The 20,533-nt window shown below is 48.3% G+C and overlaps 2 protein-coding genes across 3 annotated transcripts in view; both read right to left on the bottom strand.

Annotated features, from left to right (window-relative positions):
• LOC144155679 (uncharacterized) overlaps positions 1-20,533 on the bottom strand; it is a 150,138-nt gene that overhangs the window by 9,145 nt on the left and 120,460 nt on the right. The window lies entirely within an intron of this gene.
• Positions 8,519-12,427, bottom strand: LOC144140263 (uncharacterized). The gene is made up of 3 exons (XM_077672291.1): positions 12,064-12,427; positions 10,914-11,110; positions 8,519-8,532 (listed from the first exon to the last, which is right to left on the bottom strand). The coding sequence occupies exons 1-3, from the start codon at positions 12,270-12,272 to the stop codon at positions 8,519-8,521; spliced, it is 420 nt and encodes a 139-aa protein (XP_077528417.1). The 5' UTR covers positions 12,273-12,427.

The raw sequence follows: 20,533 nt of genomic DNA, 5'->3' as shown, positions 1-20,533 counted from the left end.
CTATCGGTCCCACTACGAAAGCTCTCGGTTTTATGACGAGGTCTTTCCAGTGCTCTCGTGAATGAATACGGGCATTGTAGGTGAAAAAAGAGCGCGGGATGTACAGGTTCAAGCCACGCTGGATTCGAGCCACGAGGAGCGGTAACAGCCTCTGGAGCCTGTCTCTCAATACCTCTGGATAGGCAGTTGTTTGTAGGGCTTTTATCTTGAAGTGTTCGCATACCTCTTCGTTACCTTAGGGGTGGAATTATTGCCCTAAACAGTTATGAGATGTCAGACCCGTCGTGCGTCAGGATGACTTTTGCGAATTTTCGTGCTGCCTTGGTTTTCTACTGATCGCTCATGGGAATAGCTTCCGCAAATCTCGTGAGGCGATCGGAGGATAGCAGCCCGAGCTTGATCTCATTTGTCGACGTTGGTAGCGGCGCTATGATGTCCGTAACAGTCTTTAAGGAGAGTGCACCGCCATCTTCGAAAACCTGACGGGTAGCGCGTTCGTTCACGGTTGGAAGGATTAGTATGGTATGTGGGGTGTGTAGGTGTGTAGTATGGTATGTGGGATCGTTCCTCATATGTCCCCAGAATTACTTCGTTCCAATGTTCAGCCTCGTTTTATTTGCCATGGATAGCCCGAAATACAGCGCATTGTGTTGGAAACACCAGCACGTGATTGACCCCGCGCTTGTGGCACCACAATCGTATCCTTGGAGCCCGTTCTGGCCTGTAACTGGAGTGAGGAAACATTCCCGAGGAGACCAGTTAGTTCGATATAGTGCTCGCTACTGGAGCCTCGGCCACTGTCGAGCGCTCTGGTTATGTCTTTCATTCGGATCATCTACTCCCCTCTGAGGCTGCTTCTCGCTGTCGATAACAGGCAAGAATTATATGCAGAGTGTGGTCGATGTAAAGTTCATAAAACAAAGATTTAGACAGGTCGACGACTCAAAGCATTGACATTGGCATGAGAATTCTCGCCCTCTGCTCGATCTCGAAGTCGTAACCTTGAAGCTGAAGGTTCTACCGAACCCGCGTGGAGTTTGGGTCATGAATGTTTATGAGCAACTTGAGTGGCAGGCGATCTGCCACGGTCTTAGACTTTCAATCGTACGAGTAACAGCTGAATTTAAACAAAGCTTTAGTGTCCTCACTGATGCTGTTGTACGAAAATACGTCCTGCAGGAAAGCCGACTTTCTCTGACGATGATGATGAATGATCGTAGGTTAAGTAAAAAAAAGAACTTCCCGTGGCCTGAATCGAAGCTGGGTCCCTCGCGCTGTGAAGCCGGCGTCTATCAGTCTTCTTTCTCCATTTCGACATGGTCGAAGCTAACGCCAAGCAGCAGGTACCGATTCGTTTCGTACACCCCAGACCCAAACATTAAACTTACGGAGGGCACATCTGAGGGTTGCTCTGGGTATTCTAGAAAAAGAAGTGCGTACCTCCAGAGTAGCACATTCTATAAGTGTGGGATTGGCCAACCAAAGAATCCATCACGAGAAAGCTTCGCGTTCAGCCATCGTTTTTTTTTTTTTCAGTTGCGTTATAGTTTTGCATCTCTTCAGCCGCATGTTCGTTCCCTCCGTGCTTTGCGAAAGGAAAAAAAAGGTACACCAAGCGATAACAGCAATGCAGAGGTTAAAATGTTCGGTTAAGTTGGGATACGTTGCAACTGGCGCTTCAAGCAGCTTAGTTTTCACATCCACTTCGTTTTCACATCGTTTCAGGTCCGCTCCAACTTGGCGTTCTTTGCAGACGGCAAGATAAAGGGATTGGTGATTCGCGCAAAGTCGGCAATTGGAAGCCGATAGCATTCTACTAGGCCCAGATATTCCCTCACCTGCCGGACATCTCTTGAGTGGGGGAAGGTTCCCACAGCCCCCCCCCCCCCCTTCCTCTTGTCAGGTTGTACACCTCCAGCTGATAAAATGCGACCTAAATATTCGACCGGTGATCTGAGAAATCGGCACTTTCTTGGCTTGGATTTTAGGTCAATACGAGCAACTCGGCTCAGAAGAGATTCAATGTAAGCCATGTGTTACTCTAGCGTAGGGGTATGGACGACGATGTCATCCATGCAAACCTGGCGCACGTTTCTAGCGAGTCCTTCGAGGGCAATATTAGCGGGGCGCTGCCAAAACGCAAGACTATTAACTAAACCCAGTGACACGCGTGTCCACTAATAGTGTCTACTTGGAGTATTGTTGTGATGCTTTTTTACTACTTGGCCCGTACCCACGCGGGTATTGTACAGGAAAAAGATAGGAAACGCTTCAGAAAAGTGTAAATTGGAAGCTTAGATATTGAAATAAAGAAGAGAGCGCACAGCTGCATATGACAATTGGTCAAAGAAAAGGTCGATGCCAGAGGTTAGAACAGGAGCAGGAGGAGGAGGAGGAGAGGGAGGAGAAAAAAAACATTTATTCAGCAAAACGACGGAAGCGTGGGGTGGTGGTGAGTTTCATACGTCCAGGAGGCCGCGAGCCTTTGCTGATTCCAGGGCTCGTTGCACTAGGGCTTTTTGGCGCTGAGGTGCCGAGCTGGTCAGTGCAGACTCCCTCTGCTCATGGGAAGGGGAGTGGACGGGGTCAGGGCTGTGTGGGCAGGAGTAGACGAGGGGATAGGCTGTGAGAGGACTGTCGTAGTGCGGGAAGTTGTAGGGGTGTATGGATGGAGATGTGTGTGCGACCCAGCAAACCACGTTACGTCGTCGTGCAGATATCCCGGAGACGTCAGCAATAGGCATTGCAGATGTCCAGGAGACGTCTCGTTGGGATCAACTGCAAAAAACCCATCCAAATCACACGAAGGATAACGTACAATAGACGTCTCATGGTACTTTTATACGCTGTTTACGGGACGTTACCTTAGTGGTACGTCTTATGGATCGTGGTACGCATGCAAGACGTATATAGATGTCTGTTCTACATTGGTTTTCTGTCTTTGGCACAAGCATTAGTTTTTCATATTCATGACTTCTGTACGTTAGTATGATATTGTTGAGTTGAAGCTGTATGCCTGAAATTTACATTCTTTATACATTATTTGGAAGTTTGGCCAGCCCCCTTTCCAAGGTTGCCTACGTGTTGTGGGCATTTATACTTCAAATACATATCTTACTAGCTATTCAGCACGGTTTGCGGTTACTTGTCACCTAGTTTCTAGATTAATGTGTTTCCACTTTTGAAGTGCTCCATACTGCACGAAGTCTTATATGTGAAGTGCCAAGCTGACCACACACTCTCGCAGAAGCACACGAAGCACAGCTCTAAACAAGAAATGTCGCATCGAAAACAAGAGGCAGTAAGTAACAGCAAACCAGTCCTGATCAGCACAAGCGCCCTGGACACCAAGGCTACCACAGTAGCTTCATCGAATTATACCATACAGCACGGCTGTACAGGCCTTCCGCAAACAAACTATCACAGAAACAATTCAAAAATTAAACTAATTAAAATGACAGTCTCCCATCCTATCTGTAAGTACCTGCAGCTGGGTAGTAAGAACGCTTTCAAAGTACACATAAAACACAAAAGAGTTCAGGTAAAACAGTTTATATTGACTTCCAAATTATGTAATATGCTTTCGCAACACAACCACTTTAATTTTCATTCCTATCTGCCCTGGCCCACAGGGTACACATTGTACAATTACAAGAATAGTACAAATATTCATGACTATAAATAAGTCACACACAGCAGAAAGGTTGACAAAAAATAGGAAGAAAAGCAAACATGTAAACCCAGGGTACAAGCACAAGATAGTTATGCAACTTGAAATATCGCACATTAAAATAATTGGGTGAAAAACAACGCAAGAAAAGTGTGAAAACAAAGAAATGATTGAATGGTGGTTATAAAAACACAGCAAATTTACGAAACTAAATAGTTCACATGTAGTGAAAAGTTTGTGGAACAATAAAACGAAAGCACCTAGGAAACACAGAAGTGGTGTTGAGTGCTGGTTGTGAGTGCCATACAAATTTAAGCTACTTTAAACAAACCAACATCTAGGGAAGTGGTTATGATCTATAGAAAAGGTGTGTATAAAGAAATGACTGTACGGCGGTTACAAGAGCAGTAGAAATTTACGTGATGAAATGATTCACACTTAGTGAAATGGCAGGACAACAATAAAACAACAAAAAACTTTAGAAACAACTTATTGAATTCTGGTTAGGAAAACAAAAAGTTACACTATTTCAATATTTCACACAAAGTGATATGATTTGGGAACAAACGAGAAAACGGGGAACACGGAAATGACTGAATATTAGTTACAAGAAGACAGATTTACTTGACTACGTGATTCACACCAAGTGATACGCTCAAAGAACAATCACACAAAATAAAAACGCATGGAAGCACGGAAATGATTCAATGGTGGTTCAATGGTGCATGCCTCCATCATCAGTTATGGTAGGGATTTTTGAACAGTTTGCGTTCTTCGTTGTGGTGCCAGAAACTGCCAAAATAGTTGCAGACCGGATTGGTTGGAAAGTGAGTAAAAATTTCATGGTCCAAAGGCTGAAAGAAATTTAATACCGCTTCTAGCAATAAAAACTAAGAAGCCGCAGGTTGTCGAGAAAGCTGATATTTGCGCAGGATGTGACTGACAATAAAAATCTGGGCCCTATACATTGTCTGGTGAAAGAATTTGATGTCTGTAACTACACGAAGATATCTAGTTACACACAATGCAGGATGCCACTCGCAGGTGGAAAAAAGCGTGTTCCCTGTTTCCCAAACCAGGAGAAGTCCTGCGCCAAGTTGACCGTCAACAGTAGCTTGAGCAGGCGCCTTGTGCAGACTGTTGCAGTAGCACCTCCCTTGTAAGCCAGTTCATCAATCTAGGCATGGGTACAGGAAAATCTGTGTTGTTAATACAGATTTTTAAGACTGGTATAATACAGAATGGCCGCTTACATCGTCCCTGAAAAAGACAGTGTATGACAGCTGCATCCTACCGGTACTCGCCTACGGGGCAGAAACTTCCAGGCTAACTAAAAGGGTCTAACTTAAATTAAGGACGACTTAGCAGGCAATAGAACGCTAGAAGATGGGTGTAACACTAAGGGACAGGAAGAGAGCGGAGTGGATATAATTTAATGTGAGCATTGGCACTACTAAGGCAACCTTAACACTAACTATGACAGCTAATGTGAGGTACCACTAAATATAAGAACTATATTTCGTGCATGGGGACTCTGAGGACATTTTAGCCCAGCTACAGGTCCCATCTGAACTTGCAAAATATTTTTCTGTGTCTATCCTAACCGCTTGATGGATTTAAGTGTCAATATATACACGGATGAAGCCATGTCCACAAAATGCGGCAAAAGGAAACATGCACAAACCCGGACAGCGTCACTGCCATGGACGTATACTTCGTGCAGCAGAATGGCGAGGTGGGCTAGTTGGTATATATGCATAACTAAACCTTCAAAAAGCACATCACCGAAACACTCGTCATGTTGTCCTGTTCGCTTGTCCTGCTAGGCCTACATTTATAGTTGAAGTATACGTTGTACAGCGGGAAGCATCAAAGTAGTGCAAGAAATTTTTACAGCACAATCACATTCACACATAGTCTAAGTTGCACCAGTCAGCAGCCTGCAACATGTAAGTTATTAGCAAACGTTATTAGCAAACGTTATTAGCAAACCTTATTAGCAGACACCAGAATCATACTCTGCCTTAAACCTGCGAAATCCCAAATGCTGTGTTACTCTGATCACCAAGGTGTGTTACACACTAAATTCATTAAGCTGAAAATTCCATAACTGACAGAACTTTAACAGCCATTTTTGAATATTTTTACTAGGTTCTGAAAGGTTAATTTACATTTGCGATGCTGCAGTAAGAGTACGAAGCACAACCAACGCTGCTCATACTACTGTACCAGTTACGACATGCGTGTAGTTCTGACGTTACAAATAAATTCGGGTTGCATACACGTTGTTCATTCCAACATTTCACGACCAAACTGAGCGTTCGAAAAGATTGAACACTCAATCGAAACGCAAAAAAAGCATCCAGATGGCATTTTAATCTAATGCTGTACTCTCGGAATTCACTGGATTAATATTTTATTTTAATGCTACACGAACGGCAATCATTCAATTTATTGTGCACGTTTTTTACCCGAAAACTATTATGACGAAAAAAAACGGCATCTGCAGAAACGAAACAACAACCACTATCACGCTAAAAGTACACGATGTGCGTGTAACGCATGCACGCTTATATTGGCACACGCACTTTTATTCGCACTTTCCAGCTTCCCTTATTTCATTTCGTATCAAAACATTCGCCTAGCGAAACAGGACAGAACACAAACACTTCACCAAACACAGGGCTAGAAATTGCGCGAGAATTGATTCTGTTTACAAACGCAGCAGCCAGGTACAAAGGTCAACCGACAAATCTCCGCAACGCACAAAGCGAGTCCCTCAAATCGTTAGGGCTAACCGCTTACGCGTGCCGAAGTTCGAGAGCAACTCTGCTACGTTAAATACATATGACAAGAAAACAAGGTTCACTAGTACACACTTACCTCCACTACTTGGCAGTATTTCTTCGTCCGGTAGATAAATCCATGGCAGTCAAATCACCGAAATAACGAAAGTTGAAGGCGTGCACACCCGTGCCGTCACCGGCCTGTAGCACGCGTATCGATACGGAGTGCATTTAATACAACTGTCGGACGATCGGACCATCGGACTCGCCGCGCAGTGACTTCCTGTCTCGTGTTCGTCCGAGGGAAAAACTGGTTCCTGAAAGACACCCACCTTGATAAAAACGCGTTGCGAAATAGATGCCCAAGTTATTGGTAAATACAGATATTAATTGCCAATTCTATACAAGAAAAGCTTGAGCGTGGGTATTTTTTAAAGAAAACAGTAATTGTACCGACAATCTAGATTACGGCATTTAAGGCCATTTCAGGGTCTGCAATGGAAATACAGCTGCCGTGGGGTTGTGGTCGCCGTAATTTTACGATTTGTTCTGAGGTCACAACCACTTGCAGCGTATTTTCCGCGCTTTCGCGCGTCGACGTTGCCCCGCGTTGATGGCGTCGGCAAAATGCACGGCAACGTGAGCTGACGCGGGAGGAGGAGGAGGAGGAGAAAACTTTATTGAACAGGTAGATCGAGCTTAGAAGTGGGCGGGGTCCTCAGTTCAGGACTCCGTTGGTGCGGCCTGCCGTCTTCGCCCTTTCAGCGAGCCAAAGCTGCTTACTTAGGTCCGAGCTGGCAAGTTCACTCTCCCACTGCTCCTATGTAGCTACGCCGATGTCTATGCTGGTTGCCAGATATCAGCGTCGACGCAGCGCCAGAAAGCATCCGAAAGCAGGCGAAATCGTCAGGATTCCATGTCCATCTCCTGGTTTGGGGTTATTACGTTCGCAGAAAACAATCATTTTTTTAACGTGCGGTAATTTGGTGCCTTGAGGCAAATTACAAGCTATTTCTGTTCGAAAGTGCGCATTCCTCCGTGCACGTCTAGCTTGGCTTTCATCGATGACATCGGGGGATTGGGAGAGCTTTTTGCGAGTTAAATACGGGAGCTCTGGCTACATCGCTTGTAGTGTTAGCATGATGGGCTTGTCTGCAAGATCGGTGCGTAACGAACAAAGTTTATCAACGCCAGAAATCTAGCGGCGCATTCAATTTCATTCGCGGCTAACGTAGCTTGCATAGGGGGAACGATGAAGCGCGATAGCTTTTCTTGGCTTTGGTTACAAGGGAGCTTTGGTTACATCACTTGCAGTAGTAGCATAATTAACCTCGCCTCCAAGATCGGTGCGGAAGAAACAAGCGTTAGCACTGCGAAATTTGTCAAATACGACCAGAACGAATCACCCGACAATATTCGTTGGCAGCCTCTGTTAGGGTACCAAATTCTTGGGTCAACGCATTGTTTTCCGGCGTGGTCGAGTGGATTGGAGCTTAGCTTCTGGTGTTGGGTTTTGAAAGACTATGATTCTAATCTTGGCAAAACCTCACGAATTTTTTAAGTTTTTTTTTTTTTTTTTTGCAATGAGTGTGTCATCGACTTTTTTTTTTTTTTTCAAGGCAAAAAAAAGGCAGAGTACCTTGCCGTTTAGCCTACAAGTGACGTTTGACGGTAAGCTCAGTATCAAGGCAGCCCCGAAATTTGCTTTGCTCAGACTTTGAATTCATGGAGCTGCAGTCGGTACGTACCATCAAGGATAAATCAAGTAGCAAGTAAAGTTGTGCTAATTGCGTCTTCGTTCATCATCCTATCATATTTTGTTCAGATTTGACGGCAATGACCCCCGCCGCTCCCCAACCAAAAAAAAACCTTACAAGGCTCGTTGGCAACGTCGCTTGTAAACAAATTCTGCACTAAGTCCCTGCCTCTCTCCGTGAGGTTCGGCATTGGGCTACTGTTTTGAAGGTCAAAGGTTCAAAGCAATAGTGGTGGATTACAATACTTGCACAAAACCCCTCGGTACAAAACCCTAACAAAACACATACAAAACCCCTCGGTAACTTCAGTACAGTACGCCTGCGAAGAGTTTAAAAATAAAGTATAGCAGATACAGCTAAAATAAATGTAACTGCGATAGACATGTTCGAAGTAAAAAACGGACATACCAGCAACATCTGAACAACGTCAGCAAAATATGTCTAAATATTGTCCCCAAATAAAGCAGCAGCAACATCGAGAGTACGTCTTTAGCAAAGTTGAAAGAACGTCCGACATTAAAGTACCAGCAAAGTTATCTCAACATCCGAAAATTTTCATTAAAATATTGCACGTTGTACGGATGTCTAATAGAGATACTGCTGGGACATAGACGTTCGGATCTTTTTGGGACGTCGCAGAGATGTTAGTGGTTTGCTGGGGAGGATGGTGTGATTGTAAAAGGTTTCAGTTTGTAGACTGTGGTAGATATATGCCTCGCAGTTAGAGAACGTGGGGTGGGGAGGAGGATATGTTCTTTTCGTGTGGGTGTAATGTGACAAGAGTGGGCTGTAGCTGTTGTTGAGGGGTGCCAGGTGGATAGATTCACTGTCCGTGCCTCTCAGGGTAGCTTGTGTTGAGGATGGGAATGCCCGGGAGGGGAGTTCTCGAGCGGCAGCGTGCGCCGCTTCGTTCCCAACAAAACCCGAGTGGCCAGGAGTCCAGACAATGGCTACTTCTATGTCTTCAGGCAATCGCTGTAGGATTGAGATGGCCTGGGGTGGTGCCAGCCCAGCTTGGTACAATCGGTAGGCTTGCTGACAGTCCGAAATGATGGTAAGATACGGTTGATTGTGGTGAGTGGTGGTTGCATGGGCTATAGCTGGAGCTTCTGCCGATCTTGCGGATAAGCTGAAGTACGTTGCTGCAGTGGCAATTTCTCTTTGGAATAGACCCTATGCAAAATGCGCCCCGCCATCTCACGTCGACTCCGGTAACTAGGTCCGCCATTTTGGTACGGTCGTTTGAAACCGAAACCAATTAGCAAAACATAGAAGGTGGGCATTGACCGCTCTTAGTGATGGACTACAATGCCGGAGCATTGCTTCGTGCCGCAGAGCACGCAATGCGGAAATACCGGTTCAAATGGAGAAAAGGTACGTGAAGTTCCACGCTTTTGAACGAACTTTGTGACGCAAACTGTGCCGGCGCGAGCAACCTTTTTGACACGCTGGGCGCGGTGCGCTTGGAGCGAATATTTGTCGTTGGTTCGCTAAGCGCGGGGTTCCGTAGTCGCTGTCCGTATGAAAAATACAGCTGTGTTGGAGTTCTTTTGTCCAGCCTTTGTATCTAAATGAAGCCTGAGCGTGCGCCGCCAATTCACGCGACTGACAGCGGCGCTCGACCGGGAAAACAGTACCACACGTTGCCAAAATTAGGCTACTTTACTCGTCCCTGTGGCTCTACGCCCGCTTCATTTCATTGTTAAATGGTACCGTTTAGCCCCTACACGAGCTTTTATATTACCTAGGGCTGTAAACAAACTTTTCTTGCCGCACTACGCCGTCACGGCGCGGTTGAAAATTTCCTCTGTGGCGGGCGCGCACGGTATGGGAGTGTGTTGTTGGTTTCTTTTACGTTGCATTTAGCCGCGTGTCGTTGCAGAAGTGGCGAACTCTGTTTTATGATGATATAACGGTGGAAAATTCGAGCTTTTGCACTTGGTTCCCGATTTGCCGGGCTGAAAGGTTTGTTGTTACGTCAAGTTAACTTGGTGCACATTGTCATTCCAGCAACGATGTATTTACTGTCGAATATTTTGCGACTAAAATACACATTCACTCCTCTAGTTGGTCACATGCTGCATGCATGCCTCCGACGTAATGATAGTGGCCATTGATGTAGGTAGCTGAGACAATTTTCAAGTTTTATTAAAAAAGAAAACGGCCACAGTTGCATCAGGCCGCCGCGCATCAGCTTGAGTGCTTTTGCGTTTTTGTGGCTATAACAGTGGATATAAATTGAAGAAAAAGAAGCATTCGCGCACCCCCTGCATGTCGCGGTCTAGTAAACACGACGTTGCCCAGCCTCTGCGTGCTTGCGAGGTGACCACGGCGAAATGTGGCATGAATGCTTGCTGGTAGATCACAGGTGACCCTTCAGGTGCCATGCCAGTCCTTGTTTCTGTCACTGGGGGGGGGGAGGAGGAGCGGGAGGCCAGCACAACTGGGGCAAAAAACTCATTCCCAAGGCTACCAAGTTTTCGCCCAAGCGCCTGCACGGCACTTTGTTGCAGCTCGCATTGCTCCTGTACTCGACGTGCATCGAACAGACGCATTGGCAAGGGAAGGGAGGGGCCATTTTATCGCGGGCTTCTCCAGTCAATGTTTTGGACACTCGCTGGCTTGATGCCCTGCTGTCTCGGACGTCCCCACTGTTGTGGCAGCTCAGCGCACGCAAGCTCCGGTGGCGCCTCTTAAAACCTTCGGTTTGCAAGAGGGCGAGTAGGTGCACAGCAGCCAGGATGTGACTCCATGCTCCACTGCAACCCGCCGGGCACTCGCACGATGCCTCCCCACTCGCCCCACTGTCCGTCTCAAAGGTGAGGCACACAACATAGGGCCGGCCACTTTTCTTCTGGGAGCAAAAGCAGCTGCTGAGCACATGGATGAGGCCCAACCTGCAAGAACAGAGAGAGTATCAGTAAATAACACCCAGGGAAAAACAGGACTAGTCCGCTACAGTTTATGGTAAAGGGACAGAGCAGAAAGAAGTGGCCGCAAGGAACACACTCAAAATGACCAGATTTTGTGTCTTGCTTAACACTGTTGCAAGGGCAATAATCTACACCTCAAACAGCAATGATGTCAAAATTGTTTGTCAAGTTCGAGCGTGCAAGTATCTCTGCATGCTTTGTTAATGCATTTTTCAAGAGAAGGAAGGTTAACATTTAAAATCCTCAGCGTGGGTAATGATACCAGTACCCGCATAATCGTGTTCGCCATAACTTAAGCAAGCAATAATATGATTATCGGGAACTCACTTCCAGAATCTTTCGAGATAAACAGGTAAACATTCGGGCTATACCGATGACCCATCGAATTAAAAAAAAATCTTCTAGTTCAGTGAGTTCGAGCTAACGAGGTTTTACTGTATTATCTATTCGTGCACACCAAAAACATGCGCTTTAGAAACAAACACAACCACCCCACCACCAAAAAGGAGAAGAAAGACACACAAACAGATTTTTGCGCAGAACATGCACAATAAATAATGAACACACACAAAAAAAGAAAATTCAAGGCGTATGTGCGCTTTTGTAGTTGACTTCGCCGCAAAGCACGATTGCTTTGCGGCAAACCCGCGGGCGGACGACCGTCACGGAAAACGGCCGCAACCTTTCCGTAAACATCTTCGCCAAAAATCATCCCGTAAATTCCATGTACAGCATTTGAAAATACCTAATCCACCCACTAGCGGTACGGTCTGGCGATTGTCGCTCTCTTCTTTCAGGGTTACTGCAACAGGGTCGCCGCTACGCATTTGCGTGGTAAACAACGATGAACAAAGTGCTCTACAAATGCTCATACCGGTTAACTCGCGTCAAGTAAAAACAAAGAAGGATTTACTTACTGCGAGTCGCACGTGTTTGTCCGCACCGATGAAGGCGAGCAATGCGCCTCGGTGGCTAGGCGGCATGCCCTGCTCCGCTGCCGCTCGGATGGGTCTTTGGCGCGGCACCCCGAGTGGTATGAGTCTTCAGACACAGTCGGCAGCGCAGGCAAGTCCTTCGTCCACAATCCGCGGTCGAGAGCCGGAAAACACTGTCCAGTTTGAGCCATACCGCGTTACCGTCACCTACTCTTCCACAGTAAACAATACGAGACTTCCCGATCGGCGCCCGTACCAATATGGCCGACGGTCTCGTTTACATCAGTGTTGCTAGATCACCAAGCAATTTCGCATAGGGTCTATTGAGCGTGACCAGGGTAGTGCCGGGGGTCTTGGGATTCTGAGTGATATCCGTGTATCAGATATGAGAGTCGTCTGCATATTTCTTCGTAAGCTGGCGGACCTTTGCCTCACGGCGGCCTCGATTAAAGGCAGGGTGCATACGCTTGGGGATGGGAGCAGCATTGAGTTTCTTGCGTATGTGTAGCGGGATTCGCTGAGGTAGGTCGTTTGTGTTTGGGCTTGGTCTTCCGATGTCATGAAGCACCTTCCTCCCTGTAGTAGTAAGTGTTAGGCGATGAAGTTGTGAGGTTCGCCGGGCTTCAATTAGCTCTTGAAGAGTGTTGGGCAGCCCCAATCGGAGTAGTTTATCGTTGGATGTGTCAGTGGGGAGGCCTAAGGCCGTTTTGTATGTTTTTCGTATGAGCGCGTCCAGCTTTTTGGTTTGAGTTAAAAAGGGAGTCGCATATGTTATCCGGCTAAGTAGAAGGGTTTGTACCAATAGGCATGTATCACTGTCGGTGAGACCGTGCTTTTGACCTCGTATTCGTAGTATGAGGTGGGTGAGTTGCGTCATTGTTTTGTGAAGTTACGGTAACAAGGCCGAACCCGAACCATCATGGTGGAAAGGCATGCCAAGAATTCCAAGTGCTCGCACTTTGGGAATGGGTTGCCCGAAAATTGTGGCGTCTGGGTCCGGAGTGCGAGGGGGTGGACGTCCTCGTGTTCTTGCCTTGAGGATGAGGAGTGCTGATTTAAAAGGCTCACATGTTAGTCCCCTTGGGTGAAGATATGAGACTGTTTCATCCACCGCTTGTTGCAGGGCGTCTTGCTGCTACCCGCTGGAACCTTCCACTGTCCAGATTGTTACACCGTCGGCGTATAATGCATGCTTGAGATTTGGTATTGCATTAAGTTTTGCGGGAAGTGTCAGTAGTGCTATATTAAAAAGTAGAGGGGAAATTACAGAGCCCTGGGGCGTGCCTTTGGCGGGCGTATTAAATCTCGGCGACACAAGCTGCCCAAGTTTGATGGTGGCTGTGTGGTTGCTGAGGAAGGCTTTGGCATAGTTGAAAGACTTGGATCCGCAGTGAGTCTGGTTAACATTTTCTAGGATACCTTGATGAGTGACGTTGTCGAAGGCCCCCTTGACATCGAGTGCCAGTATCGCTTTAGGCTCAGATTATCAATTGAGCCAAAGATGCGGCTAAGATGATCTACGATTTATTCCTTCAGTTGCAGGAGTACATCTTGAGCGGAGAAGAATCCGAACATCGTTAGAGGATATAAGTTTTGCTCTTCAAAAAAGTTGACCAATCGTTGATGCACGAGGTGCTCGAAAAGCTGAATTATCGATTCGAATGCTTCATGATCCAGGTTGCGAAGGATGCGGTTAGTGATTCGATCCCTGCCGGGTGTGGTGTTACGAGGTAGATTAGCAAGGATTGATTGCAGTTATTCGAAGGTGAAGAGGGCATCAAGTTCTTGGTTGGGTCGGCCCATGTAACACAGTGTTGGGGGAGCTGGGTGAGTTGGGGGAGTTCCAAAGAGGCTGTTGCGGATAGTTCGAAGTAGCTCTCTGGGGTGGAGGTCACAGTTTCTTATTTGCTGCTGTATCTTGTGGTTGACGTGAGTCCAAGAGCTGGAGCTGTCCAGGAGATGGCGAAGCAGGTGCCACACTTTTTTTTGTGTGTTAAGGGCTCCTTTGAGTTTGTCACAGAACGAGTGCCAGTTTTGTCTTTGTAAGGTGACGGCATAATTTTGCGCTTGTTGAATGAGGAGGGGTATAGGCTTCTTAAGCGTTCTATTATGTTTTTGGTGTTTCCATCTCTTTGTCAAGCTCCTTCGCGCTTCCCATATGTTTAGGAAATGTGTGTCTGCAGCTGGAGTGTGCTCAGTAAGGGCGACCTTTTGCGTGTATTGCTGTACACGCTGCTCCAATGCATGTGCCCATTCGGTTAGGCCTGTTTGTATGGGCGTGAGCGGGGGACATCTTCGCGGAAAGCGGGGCAATTTGTTAGTTTTGCTACTCCTCTTTCTGTGGTTTTCTTTTTCATGTATAGTCGTAGAGATATAATGATGGCCACTCCCATCTAGATAGCTGGAGCCGTTGTCGTAAAAGTTGGGTTGTTGCTTCTTCTATTGGGCAGAGGATTGCTTGGGCTTCGTTGATGCAGGTGTCGGGAGATGTCTCATTGGGCAGTCTTTCCCCGCTGTGATGTGAGTGTTTTGGCAGAGTTTGCATCGGGGTGTGCAGAGGAGGTCTTCCTGGGGGTCCGAGAGGCCGCAGACCAGGCAATGGGCCTCTTCCGGATGCGGGCAGACATCTTGGCGGTGGCCGACGTCTCCGCACCGCTTGCAAACTTGAATGGTGCGCCGATACGGTCGGCAGCGTATGATCTCACAGTTCACTTTTGCATAGTATGGGACGCGTATGCCGTTGAATGTGAGGAGGGCTGATTTGATACGGCCCATTATCCTTGCGTAGATGAGGTTCGGGTGATTGTTCTCGGTGTATTCCAGGAGCTTCTCCGGAGTGATGTCGTCCGGCAGGCCGTGGATGACGCCACGGGACGTGCCAGAGGGAGGCTTCACATAGACGGGGATGTCATAGTTGACGTTGCGGAGGAGGATGCTTGTCAGTTGTGAGAGCCTGTCGGTGACGTAGGGGTCAGGTGTACCAATGATGAAGAGATTGTCTGCCGGTTGCACTTTGGTACTTATTAAAGCTCGGAACTGTTTTTCTGGCATGTCGCTGGCCAGAATGTGCCCCTGGGAAAGCTCTGGGTTGGTTCCATCGTGAACGCGGAGGCTGTAGAGTGGCCGGAAGACTGTGACATAGTGATCAGCAGGAATGTGTGGCGGCGGGATAGCGCGCGTCGGGGGAGTAGGGTTTGGAGGAGTGGTAATGCTTACCTGTTTGTTGTTGCTCTTGCTTTTGTTGCGGGAGGATACGACTTGAAGGCATGGGTGTGGTGGGTGGATGGCGCGGCCGCTTAGGGCCTCATATTCGATTGGTGCGGTGCTTGTTGATGGTGGTTGTTCCGCTTGCGCGGCGTAGTCGGCTATAGAGGAGGCCGAGTATTGTCTTCTCGAGCGGCATTTTCGTCTCCCTGCACGAGCGGAGTCGGTTGTGAGTGCTGCTGTGAGGCTTGCATGGTCGGGCTGCGCCGTCTTGGTGGTAGAACTGCTGTTCTCGCTATGCCTGATGGTAAGGCCTAGCAGCGAGCCGGCGTGGTCGTTCGTTCAAGCAACTATAGCTTCGCCCCCCGATGGTCCTGGGGGGCAAATCCGCGGTCCTGCGATTCCCCTGGACGTCAGGAATTCGTTGGTTCCCCTGGCGTCGTGGTCGTTGGACAGCAGTCGCGTCTTGAAAGAGGTTAGAAGAGAAAGAAGAATTAAAATTACGTACAGGTAAAAGTACACTCAAGAAGAAAGTATACTCAAGAAGAGAAACACATGCGTGAATGGCAGCAACCGCACCTCGTTGACCGGATCTCAGGCATTTGGCTTCAAACGAAAGAAAGTCATTGCATTTGATCGTAAAAGCAGTTTTGTGTTGGTCGGCAGGATCCATCTCGATCTATCGAAATACCGAAGACAGGTCAAAGACAAAGTATTCAGCGAATCCCAATTTATACAAAGCATCTTGGATGCCTGGATCATTATATGTGTCCACCATCGTAACGCTGTCGAGGTTTCTGCAATCAACCACTATATAGGTGGAACAACCCGTCGGGTTCCTGTCGCTTCAGCACGAGAAAATCGCTCAAACGTTTGTACGCAGGTCTGTTTTTCGATGTAAAAAGAACCTATGGCAACGGGATGCATGACACTGGTCTGGACGGCCCTCAAAATGCCAGAGTCAGTGACTGAACTTTCTATCTGGAAATTTTTGTTGAGACTACCCATGGCTCAACCTCGCAGCACTATGTTTTGGGGGCATATCACAAAGTAGTGGGCTTAGCCCTACACTGTTTAACCTTATGTTGATGGGGCTCATTGAAGCCTTTCCAACCATCTCACACCTCTTCATCTCTGTACTGACGACTTTTGCGTCAGGGCATCAAGGGTCACAGGTCCTCAATTTCGGGCACACCTTTAGGAAGTCGCAGTCTTTACATGTTGGCTCGTGCGTTAACAAGACTTCGAAATTCCCCAGAGAAGTGTAAAGTGGTTGAATTTAACCGCAAAACAATGTCACAATACGGCATCTCCTTAAATGTACAACCATTTTTCCTACGCAAAAGACACCGCTTTCTGGGAATAATTTTCGATCGGGGCTTACCATAGCCCGGAAAAAATTTTCATCTCCGAGGGAAAGGCTCACTGCAGTTGTTTAGCTATTCAAGTTTCTGGCGGGAAAGACATGGGGAGTTTCCATCCACTTCATGTTGAAACTGTACAATGCAGTATTGGGGGCTCGGGCTGTCGGTGTCTCATGTCGTCGTCGTAACCATCATCGCATGTATACGGTACTAAAGCACCGGGACACTCGTTTACACCTCGCGCTAGAATGCTTCGTGCTTCAACGACATGATACTTTTACAGCAAAGCTGTATTGCCGGCTTAAGCTCCAAAGCAGCACTCAAAATTTTGAACCGAAATCCCTCCTTGTCCCCCGTAGAACTTGTCTGGACACCGGCGCACTCTGGCTTCTACGGAAACGAGGCAGCTCACGAAATGGACCGAGGCCTCACCATCCGAGCTGGAGCTAGCCTGTATTCAAACCACGGATCCAGATCTGCAAGGGACAGACTAGTGTCTTACAATGACATCACGCAACATTACCGCCTCTGCCGCCGGGTATACCCTCCGGCGGAAAAAACCTAACTAACGAGCAAGCCCACGTCTGGCGCCTCCTACAGACAAACACCTTCCCAAACCCCGCAAGGCTAACGCACATTCACCCGTCAATATACCCACACCTGAATGCCTCCTATGCGGCGCCCCAGCCAATCTACCTCACATAATGTGGGCCTGCCCTCAAAATAGCTTTCTCCTAAACACATCCGAGGAGCAGTGGGAGGAGGCACTGCGCAGTCTGGACCCAGGCGTGCAAACCACCCTGGTCACCCGAGCTACCGACGTCACCGCTCGGCTCATGCCTGTGGCCACGAGTATCCTCTGACCTAAGGAAATGCTCAATAAAATGTTTTCTCTCTCTCTCTCGACCCCCCAACGGTTTCATCTCCGTTGGCAAAGACGCCAAGGCACAAAGTATACGCTTATAACCTGCATGCTACGGCCCTCCCCAGGTTTTACATTAGTGGAGATGTTTGTTCGGAAAATGTTTTTCCTTCTTTGATCACTATCCTCACTTGTACATATCCACACATTTTTTCCCTACAATGCCATGAAATGCAATGACATTGCGTTGACGAGTTACCGAATAATTTGGGTCTGATTTTGGTTCCATATGGAGTCCGCGTTGGGGACATCTCAGAGAGGCCGGGCGTCCTCGTGTGGCACGCGTTGGGCGTGGGCCTCAGATCAGCACGGAATACATGTCCATGCCGTCGTCATAGGCCATCACGAAGCTCCCGCCGTCTCGTAAGAGTCCGCCTCAGCGAACATCCTCCAAGGAATAGGGTCCTTGGAGGGGGCTCCTCCTCGACAGTGTTCAGGTCCCAACTTCCCTTTGTAGGGTCTCCTGACCGACGCATGTGCCGGTGTTTTCGCTCACCCCGCTGTGCTCGTGCGTTATCGGTGAACAGCGCCCTCGTGCTCTCAAGAGCGCGCGCATTCTGTGCACGTGGGGGCTGTTAACGTGTGCGAATGTAGAAGGCACAACCGCGACATCGAGGCGAAAGGGGATATATGTGTCGGCAGAGAGAGATCCGAATGTAAAGCACAGGGTGGATGGGCACCGCTCCACCAGCGGGTTTCCATGCGTGTATTTAAATACACTTCGCACGGATCCAGTGAAAATGTTTTTCTCGGTATTTTACGTTACGCCTACCGTTCTGTTCGACATGCACAAAACCAACCTAGCTCAATTCAGGCCATACAAGCCCAGGGTCTTTGGGCGTGTTTTGGTCTACCGCGTTGCGCCGCAAACATGGCCATTTGCATCGCGACACGCGGATACTTCGGGCACGCATAAGCATCTCACTTTGTTGTCCCACCAACACCTTGTATCAATTCCCCCAGTAATGCAACATACATCGTTTTTTAAAGGTATATGGCGCTCACAGTCGAAGCCCCCATTCGTGATGCACACTTGTGGCACGACCATCGTCACCGCTTTGCTGCCTGTGAAGGAAAAAAAATGTACGTAACCAAAAGTGGGATTATAAAAAAACTATTTTGGTGTCCAGTTCCTCGACAAACGCTACGGCACGAATCCCAACACCCGCTATACCGACATCGCCCCGTCCTCCACCCGCCACAGCACCACCATCGCAGTCCTCACCAACGAGGGACGCCTCCCCACCGCGGCCTCCTACCGCCACATCCCCAAGCTCACCACCGAGTCCCTCGCCATCGCCCACGCTGCCCTGACCCTGTGCCACCAATTCTACCTGACCATCATCACCGACTCGCAGCAAGCCTGCCGCCTCTACCAAGCCGGTTTCAACCCGACAGCAGCCATTCACCTCCTTCAACGCCTGCCTGAAGACATTGACCTCTCCATTGTCTGAACCCCCTGCCACTCCGGCCTGGCAGGGAATGAGGTGGCCTACGCCGCAGCCCGTGCACTCATTACCCGGGCACTTCCCTCCTCTCGCCTCGACCACGCAACTACACCCCCCCCCACCAGCAGCCCTGACAACTCTCGACCCCATGTACAACTCCATCCTCTCCCACTACACCAACTCCCGACGGCCCCTCCCCTTCCCTCCCCGCCCAACAAGCGTACATCCTCCGACGATTACAGACCGAAACCTACTACAACCACATCATCCTATCCCCCATTTCCCCTTCCCTCTTCCCACCCGACTGCCCACATTGTCACGCCCATCTCAGTACCTACCACCTCGTCTTCTCCTGCCCCCGACACCCACATATCCCCACCCATCCCCTTCCCCTGAGCAGTGGGAGGCCGAGCTGACCAGCTCCGCACCGGAGCGCCAGGTCACCCTGGTGCGGCGCGCCCTGGGGGCAGCCTGGACAAGAGGCCTGCTGGACTTAGGAGGATAACCACACCCTTCTACCCTTTCCCTTTCAGCTCAATAAACGTTTTACCACCACCACCACCTCGAGGTCTTAAGCTCTCTCTGCTTTTTGTGCATGGAGCCTACTGAGACCGGGTTTATGTCTACACCGATGGCTCGGTAACCATCCCTTGATGTAATCATACAAGCCAGATCTATCAACGTTCGAATTTAACGACGTCAACCACCTCTGTGCTCACAGCTATTCGCGAAGCTCTTTTTTCATACAGCACAAATTGCCGAGAAAATAGGCCATTCTCTTCGACTCTAGGCCAGCTCTTGAGTGCCATCAGTCTGTTCTTCTCCGTGGTCCATATATGATCTACTTCTGCCTGAAATCCGGCTTGCTTATGACCTCCCAGACAGTCATGGACATATTTTTTCCAGTGGCTCTCAACACACTGCGCCATTGCTGGGAATGAGTACGCGGACAACGCGGTTCATGGACTATACACCAGAGTTCTCGAACTACTTGCTTTTTTTTTTCCGACGCCACCTACCTGTTAACATGCGGAGATCGGACGTCACCTTACGTTGTCGCCTGTAGAAGTTGCCTTCACGAACGCTTGCTCCTTCACTATCGACATGGCTAACAGCCATGCTTGTGACTTGTGTGCCACTCAAGAAACAATTTCGCACCTCTTATGCCACTGTGACCGGTTTACACCTCACAGACAGCAGCTCTGAACCGCACTCCGCTAACTCGACAGCCTCCCGTTTACAACAAAGACTATTCTGGTTCACAGGCGTTGCCCGTCGCAGTCGGGAAAGTCTACGAAAGCCTTGCCTCGTATTTCGATGTAGGAAACATTGTTCCCGAATTCAACGTAGGAAAAAACGGTCCCGTACGAACCAATCCACTTCATCAAATCACCAACTCACGTGTAATTGAAATTGAGGTTGCGTTGCTTTCGTGGCAATTTCCAGGTACTTATTATGTGCGGTTACGCTAACCTTACCAACAGATGCTCTCATGTAATAATGTATCTACTATT

The sequence above is a fragment of the Haemaphysalis longicornis genome, unplaced genomic scaffold (assembly GCF_048455015.1).
Source record: "Haemaphysalis longicornis isolate Haplotype H1 unplaced genomic scaffold, Haemaphysalis longicornis Haplotype H1 scaffold_1, whole genome shotgun sequence".
Classification (NCBI taxonomy): domain Eukaryota; kingdom Metazoa; phylum Arthropoda; class Arachnida; order Ixodida; family Ixodidae; genus Haemaphysalis; species Haemaphysalis longicornis.
Note: the sequence above shows the minus strand (reverse complement) of the source record. Positions and strands in the feature narration are given on the sequence as shown.